This window comes from Erpetoichthys calabaricus, chromosome 11 (assembly GCF_900747795.2).
Source record: "Erpetoichthys calabaricus chromosome 11, fErpCal1.3, whole genome shotgun sequence".
Classification (NCBI taxonomy): Eukaryota; Metazoa; Chordata; class Cladistia; order Polypteriformes; family Polypteridae; genus Erpetoichthys; species Erpetoichthys calabaricus.
In genome coordinates this window covers 3,424,874-3,433,570 of record NC_041404.2, presented here as the reverse complement: position 1 = coordinate 3,433,570, position 8,697 = coordinate 3,424,874, and the positions used below count along the sequence as shown (strand labels likewise).

Here is an 8,697-nt window from a genome sequence, read left to right as displayed (position 1 = left end):
TCCCAAGTTCGTTTCATTAACAGGACCTCACTTTATGATAAAGTGATAATTACAGATTTTTAAAAAATGTATATAAATTAACACGTAGTTTTCCACCACAAGTGCAGAAACTGAGAACCTTAGTCGTAGGGATAGTAGGCTACAAAAAAAAAAACACGTGGCAATTGTTAGGAAGCGTCCCATCCTAAAACGGATTAAACTGTGGATTAGATACAATGCAATTGTGTGATCACATTGGCTGGATTTAGTTTTTCCCCTTAATGTCAGTTAGCATGTGTTTCTCCTGGGGGCTTTCAGGAGCCTCTTCGCACCCCTACCCCCCCGTGCACATTCGACACGTGCACATACAAGAAGCCTGGATGGACCTCACGCCGGACTCACAAATAGGGGATTTAACCTGAGCCCTTCAGAAATAAAAATGATCTCTGCACCACAAAGAGACCCACATCAAAACGTCTTCAAAGCCGTATTAATAGTGAAATCAGCCATTCAGGATTACCAGATGTGTGTGCAACTGAGAAATTAAACCACGAAATAAATCTCTGCAGTAGAGAGGATTCTCGGAATAAAAGAAAACGGACAATAAGAGAACGTTCACCATTACGGGAGGCTTGCGGGACTGGTCAGAAATTGTGCGATTTGCGTATGCTGCAGTTAAATATAGTCCAAATAACGGGCCGTCGTAAAAAAGTGATTTTCTATTATTATTTGATCATTCTGTCTGCAAAAGCGTTAGAGCACACCTTCTTTCTTAACATACTTGTTTGCACGTAAAGTGTTTATTTGTTCGAGTGCGATCAAAACAGGCATACTTACGAGCGAAATAGTGTGTTGCAAAAGTATTGATATTTTCCTTGCAAGTACCTGTTATTGTAATTAATTACATTTTTGTGCGTGCAGATGTGTATTTAAAGAAATATAAATCGTACCGTTTACCCATATAGCGTAGAATTTCAAAAATGCCCCGATCACGTGTCGTTAGTTGTGTAACGCTTGCTGTTATGATAGATAGATAGATAGATAGATAGATAGATAGATAGATAGATAGATAGATAGATAGATAGATAGATAGATAGATAGATAGATAGATAGATAGATCACATCACCCACCGTTGTATTACGCTCTGAGTGTGCACTTGAGAAAGGTCTACTTTTAATGTCCGCTTCTGCTCCAAACCAGCACTTTATTATTCACATTCCTGCGCTCGGTGCTCCACCCCGTCTGCCTCGGCCTTCAATTCAATGCAATTGACCCAACAGGGCTTGTTTTTAAAAGTGATTCACATTCGCTCCTAGTAGCTTATGTTTATTATTGCTTATAATTTACCACAGACATCTCGAAAGAAACATAAATCAGAAGTTTTTTTAAAAAAAATGTATAATTTTATTTTTATACAAATGCGATGCTTTAGTTACACCAGTATTAAAAATTTGAAGTAAATACACAATAGAATAAAATCTCTTTATATACAATTTTAAAAATTAAAATTTTCATTTGAATGAGACACATTGAATAAATTAACAAAGAACTGTGATGCTGTTGGATTGGTAGAATAGCCCTGACCAAGAAGATTGAGTCCTTTGTAAAGCAAAGACAGTCATGTTTAGGAGGTCAAAATGCATAATGCATGAGGCCAGATCCTTGTCCTTTCTGTCGAACCCCTTTCAGCCTATTGTCAGCTCGTTGAAACCGAATTTTCACGGTCGTTTTTTCTTCATTATTATTCTACAAATTGTAAAATTGACTTTTCACCTCGTCAACGGCAGCAAATCAGTCTTTTCTCTTTTTTTAATTCTAATTTTCTTTTAATAGAGGTTGAGGTCAAGATTCCGTGAGCTAAGGAAAGAAGTGTTTTTTTTGTCAGTAGATTTCAAGAAAAAAAAGTGCAAAAGAGTGAGAAATACAAAGGGGAGGAGGAGGGAATAAAGTAGCAGCTTCTAAAAAAATCGCTTTCTTCCCAGATTTCTGCTGCGGGTTTTCTCAGCATTTCGTCCACTTGAAAATAAGCAACTGGCTCTGATGCAAATGGATGTTTTCAGACAAACAAAAACTGAAATATGGATAAGGCAAATAGTGGTTAAGTCTTTAAAGCTATATAACTCCTTTTCAGGCTATGGTGATTTAATCTGATCTGAAATTGTTCACACTTTGAGCAGAGCTGTGGATGCTTCGCACACACACACACGTTTCAGAATAGCGGTTTCTTGAGAAAGGGGTCACATTAGCTTTAGAAATGTTTCAAGTTCTTATTAATAAATGCTGTTTACAAAACTCTGGTAATTGTAAAGGCCATCCGCCTGTACAAAACCATAGTCCTCTGAAGTGGCGGGGCTGCTGGGATTGGAAGGACAGTAGGATGGAGAAGGAGAAGAAGAGGCACTTGACATCCAGGAGCAGGAATCACTAGCTGGGCTTCGGATGTCTGCACCACACTTCAGCCCTGAGAGAACCATCGACGTCTCCCTCTGCTTCTCAAGACACTGATCGGCCAGCCTGATAGTTTCCGACAGCGCCCAGATGTAGTTGTGGGCAAAGCGCAGAGTCTCGATTTTTGTGAGTTTTGTGTCGTCCGGGAAAGCTGGCAGGACTCTTCTCAGTTCGTCCAAGGCGTCGTTCAGATTGTGCATTCTGTTTCTCTCGCGGTCGTTCGCCTTCACCCGTCGGTTCCTTTTGACAACCTGCAACGTGGCGTCGTTCTTGCACCTGCTTCGTCGCCTTTTCTTCTCTTGCGGGTCCGCGATCGCTTGATCTTGTATTTCAGCCGGGGAGGATGGCTGGCCCAGAGAGGAAGGCGACGAGCTCAGGTGCAAGCTGCCAAGTGAGTCTTCATCATCGGTGACAGGAGCGGCGAAGCTGTAATAGACATCTTCCACGCTGGAGCACATTTTGTCAGGGCTCTGGTGATGAGAGAAACAGGAAATTTGGGGATTAATCTTAGAGAATGAGCGCAGGTTCAAGAGATAAAACGAAGTGAAGAACTTCTCAAAAGACATGTAAAAACGAAAAGGTAAGGCGTACTTACCATACAACTGGGGCACAGGAGGCGAAAAAGTGTTTGTTTGTTTTGGCTTTTTTTCCTCGCTCAGATCCAAGTGGCTTCAGGTGTCGAGGAGGCACGCGACGTGTCGCGATCCTTCAGCAGTTCGTTTGTGTCAGCAAGTGAGCTTGGCACACGACAAGCTTCAGTCCACTTATATACGCTGATGAAACAATAGGGGATCCCCCACCCTAGGCCCCCTCTCAAACCGGCCCTTTGGCATTTTTGTAAAGGTTGAATGAATAGGTTGCAACAGGTCTGCCCCGTGCCGCACTGCCAGCTTATTAGCATAATTTATGCCCTCTTGTTTATTCACTTGCCGGAGCGTGCCTGTAATCATTCTCAGCCAATCGGAGAAGAGGAGCGCATCCCAGCCACGCGCGTGAGCGTTAAGGCTCCGAAGACCAATAGCAATCCGAAGGTTTCAATCCTCGTGAAGAAATGAAAAGATAGGAAGGAGAAAGAAAAGAAACAAGTGATTAAGCCCCGCAGGCAAAGGCACACTCCACAAGATGCTTTGCACGCCTCTGGATTTTTGTTTGGCACTCCACTTCGACAATATAACTTGCTAGGGGGTATAATAACACTGGAATAAACGTCTGCGATTCAAAGATATGCGTCAATATAAACTCGCGGGTATTTAAGAGCACTAAAAGGAAATAAAAAAGTGACAGTAGTGCTAAGAGGTTCTACTTTGAAAGAGAATACTATGTTGATACATCAGTTTAATTTAAAATGTTCAATGTGTCAGGGAAGGTAGTACTAGGGTGTTGTACCGTGTTAGCCATTATGAATGTAGAGAAAAGCCAAGCAAAATGACACCTTTTATTGGCTAACTAGAAAGATTACAATATGCAGGGAAGGTGAAATTATTCACGTGAAATACACCCTACACCGCACGATGACAAAAAAAATTCTAATCTTTTTCTACAAAATACTGTTCTGTTAAGAAATAATGATGACATTAAGCACATTTTAATTATTACTAGAAACAAATGCACGCTTCGCTTTGTGAAGTGCCCCGGGGCATTCCTTAATAAGAAAATCAACATACAAATAACATTTGACTTACTATTAGATAAAACGAAGAAACTGAATCTACTAAACAATTAGAGAGCGTTCGCCATTACAGTACACTTCCAGTACATGGAAAGAACTGAAATTAGCATCGTTACTGATCGTAGCAGGTTTTCAAAGTTTGCTGCAAAGTACTTTCCAATTTAAGTATTTAATTTTACAAGTTAAGAATGTGGTATCAGGCCAAGAAGGTCAGGGGAGAAGGCTAAACAGCCGAAACGTTATGTCTTGCACCTTCTATCTATCTATCTATCTATCTATCTATCTATCTATCTATCTATCTATCTATCTATCTATCTATCTATCTATCTATCTATCTATCTTCTTTTCTTTACAACGTGGAAATAAGCTTTCACTTTTTAAATATGCATATTTACTGTGTATTGAAAGTCAGTTTTCAAAAATCGAAAAAGCATATGCATATAAATCGCTTTATTCGATTTTTGAAAATTGACTTTCAGTACACAGTATATTTGTTCGTTTTCCTACAGCAATTATATCTGAGAAAACTTTAGCCAACTTCTCCGCTTAGACCAGAGTTTTATTTCCCACAACACTATAGCAAGTATGTACTTTCCAAATTCATAATCTCGGAATTATTATATAATAATTATATTAATGATGTATTAAAAACGAATTTGTCCTTTATCAAAATGATTGATGTCACCCCGGTTTTTCCACACAAGTCTACGAGCACGTAATGTAGCTATTTATCCAAATAGATAGATAGATAGATAGATAGATAGATAGATAGATAGATAGATAGATAGATAGATAGATAGATAGATAGATAGATAGATAGATAGATGTCTGTGTATCACCAATGATAAATATCGCCAGTCTTGAACTTTCTGAAATTGCAGATTTTCTGTAAACATTTTTTTTTTGTCTGAATTCCGAGATTTTTGTCCGGCGTGTGTCTTGTTTTCTTCACCCGGATGTCGCCTGATCTATAAAACACCCAGCTGGCAAATTCTCTATGAACAAATATATAATCTTAAAATGCTCAAGCCGCTGCTGAAAATAATATTTCATTTTCGTTGCATACTTTTTTCTTTCTTTCAGAATATTTCCAGAAATTCGTTAATTCGGCACTGCCGAAATAAATATTGTCAGTTTAAAATATCTCCTATAATAAAAAGAAAACAACGAGAGCCTGAAAGGGAGAAAATGCGACAGAAGCGGCGTATTTTATTCACGCTGTGTGTATTTGAATAAGAATAATGCTGCTGGACTGTAACAAGCAGAAAGAATGAGTGGGACAAAAGCGCCGAGGAGCAGAGTTTGGACAGAGGACAAGGCGAGTGGAGCTGAAAGGAGGAGAGAGGAGATGTGTACAATGGAACAATTCACCTACTAATCGCTTTGATATATTATACATGCCCGAGGACTCCAAACATTGTGTAATTATTTATAAATGATTCTCCCCCGCTCTCACCATTGTACCGCTGGGAGAAAGAAATTGCAGGTCCCTCGCAACACAATTTCTAAATCGCTTTTCGTCTATCGGATTTTGTGTTTCAAAGGACCTCTGAGGTGTTGCAAATGTTATAGAGATATAGGACTTAAATGCAGAAGAACACCATCGTCAATCATCACGGCTTAAAGCTGAGTGAGATTACCTAATATTTAATTGAGCTTTAAAAATATGGACGTATGTACCTGGGTATTATTACTTTTTAAGTGCATGGCATGGATTACGAATTCGTTTGATTAATTCAGCTTTCCTAAACAGAAGATGCCACAAGACAAAGTGCGAAATATAAAATGAATGACCTTTAAGAATGTACACCATTACGCAAAACCTGGTGCGCAGTATTTTTTTATACTCAGATTTTAGAAGGTATCCATGTTATATACATTTACGTGACAGATGTCTGCTTGCGATTCAACTAAACGGTTTCATATCTTTAGCTGAGCAAGTTGACAGATTTGTCATTACATTGACACAATACGGACTCCTCAGGAATCATAATGAAATCGATTGACCGTAATTATCGTAACCCTGTAACACCGATTTGTGTGTTCTTGTTGCTATGTGTTTAAATATTCAAAAAGGGGTGCTTTAAAAAGTAAACAGCGGATTTGCACGAAGGAGGAAATCGATTTTATTACCACTGCGCTAACCTGTGAACATTAGGATCAAAGCGTGGACCAGCTTGATGGCTAATTAGCTGAGACTTTAAAAACCTACGTTCAAGGCGCCGTTATTGGCCTTATAAAGTGATAAAAGTACCCGTTTTCCATGAAAAAGTTCAATAGTAAGTTAGAAGACGGGGTGTGCGTGTGTGTGGGAGGGGTGTTGGTTAGTATTCAAGCGTGTGCGCAGGCGCGTGTGTCCACTGCTCTGCGTGTGTGTGTGTGTGTGTGTGTGTGTGTGTGCTACAGATTTGGCAAGTGGCAGTCAGAGTGCAGGATAGGACTGCTGCTCAGCCTCCTCACTTGAGAAGAGTTGCCTGGGAGATCCCTGATAGGATTAGACACAAGTGCACGAGATGCGATTGCATTTCAGGATAAAACACGTGAGAAAAAGAAACAATCGACTGCCTTTCAGAATGAAGTAATCCCTGCTGGACAACGTATAAAGAAATATAAATTGGGACGAACGATTGTTAGAAGTTTTTTGGGAGTAACTCAATAAAGAAGTGTCTTTGTATACTCACCCAATAGCTTGCGCATCCCTAATAGTTGATCGCTAACGTATTGTCGGGTGCGTGTTGCAAATAGATTTCATTGTCCTCTTATTATGCTACTTTTGTCACGAATACTTTTTAAAAGTTTCAAGGTGGATGAACTTTTTATGTATGTATGTATCCACGTATGTATGTAGGTTTGTGGGTAGGTAGGTAGATAAGTGTAGGTAGCTATTTTTGATGAAAACAGCGAATTTCCAGAAAACGGCCACTTAACTCCAAAAGGCATGTGTGCTTAATTTGATTTAAATTAAATTTCACTTTTGTATCTTCCGAAGCGTTAATCCCCACAGTATTAATACGATTACTGGGTGCAAAAGATCTTTGAGTCAGAAAGTCTGATACCAGTTTTTCTGATGTTGTTAATCCCTGGAATAATCCCTTCTTTTTAGTGACGGTGAAGTGCTGCAACCAAGATGTATGCTTTTTTCTTCTTCTTCTTTTTAAATTATTCTTATAAGACAATTATTGGAAAGTAATGATTCCCTTAGCGGTTCTTGATCCAATGCCATAGTATATTCAAAATCAAAATAGCAGACATGGGAATACATACATAGAGTGCAAACAGTAAATATGTAAAATGTAACATATCTGTTTCGATCAATCTCATTTTCGTACTTTCAACTGGTGGCCCATACAGTCCTCCATCATCTTGTTACGACACCAGTGGTTTTTAGTTTCAACAAAAACGCAATAACCGCTGTAAACTACATTTAAAACATATACTACAGTGTAATAACACACACATATTATATATATATATATATATATATATATATATATATATATATATATATATATATATATATATATATATATATAAATAACCTATCAAAATTTTTAACTTACCCAGATATTTTCACGTTTTTGATAAATATTGGGATTTTTAAATCAAGATACCATTAAATTGATTTTAAAATATAGGCAAGACATTACTGTTGTTTCTAACAGCTATTTACTACTTTAAATGACTGATTTTGGACGGATTATTCATATATGACTGCAAAGCAAAATTCCCTGCGGCCATTTCTTCAGTGTCCAAAGGGTAAACTCTACCAGCGTATCCTTAACGAGTCATGTATAAACACTAATAGCTTATTACAGAAACTTTTGTAATTGCATTTACACCGGTGAACCCTGTCATTCTGTTCACTTGGCATTCATAAAGTTCAGTTCTGGATTTACAAACAGCTGAAATGAATACGCTTTCTTAACAAATAAGACAATACATTGTTTTTTTTTTCTTCTAGCGGAATTAATCAATGCGAGAGACGGACGACAAACTGAAACTGAAGACTTAATACAAAGGTGTGCGCTTCTGCATTGAGACAGGAAGGCACACAGGAATTAGCCAGGATGGAAAGCCAAGGGGAAGGCCGAAATGCACAACTCCTGAAGAAGGTACCGTAAGTACACCCGCGTCTGGGTGTGCCTGCTGGCAGCTGCATAGAAAACGCAACAAAAGACACTTTTGACACATGTCACCTTCAGCTATTGATTTTCAGATATATCTTCCGTCGAGGCCGCCCGGGGCGCAAGGTGGGCCCCAATCCAGGACGGGGCGCCAGTTTACCGCAGAATGTTCAAATGTGTTTACTGTTGTAGATCTAAGAAAACTCAGTTTTGCAGGTTCGTGTTTCGCAGTTTATATTCACAAGCTCGCTCCGCCTTTAAACTGATCGTTGTCAGGTACTTCTAAATAAAGAACGACAAGCTCAGTTAGAAGTTAAACATCGACGCATTTTTGTTTACGTTTAAGATCAAAACTAATAAAAGCTACAGTCACTGCAACTGCATTAAGATTTTCAGTTGTTCAGTTCCAGATCCGCTTCACTGTCATACATGCAGTAATACTTGCCTGGTTCCTTTACTTGAGGGTCTTATGCACC

At 38.8% G+C, this 8,697-nt stretch overlaps 1 protein-coding gene across 1 annotated transcript; it reads right to left on the bottom strand.

Annotated features, from left to right (window-relative positions):
* Positions 1–1,408: 1,408 nt before the first annotated feature.
* On the bottom strand, positions 1,409–3,777 carry neurog1 (neurogenin 1). The gene is made up of 2 exons (XM_051933829.1): positions 3,024–3,777; positions 1,409–2,898 (listed from the first exon to the last, which is right to left on the bottom strand). Exons 1-2 carry the CDS (start codon positions 3,024–3,026, stop codon positions 2,251–2,253), a joined length of 651 nt encoding a protein of 216 aa, XP_051789789.1. The 5' UTR covers positions 3,027–3,777; the 3' UTR covers positions 1,409–2,250.
* Positions 3,778–8,697: the final 4,920 nt, after the last annotated feature.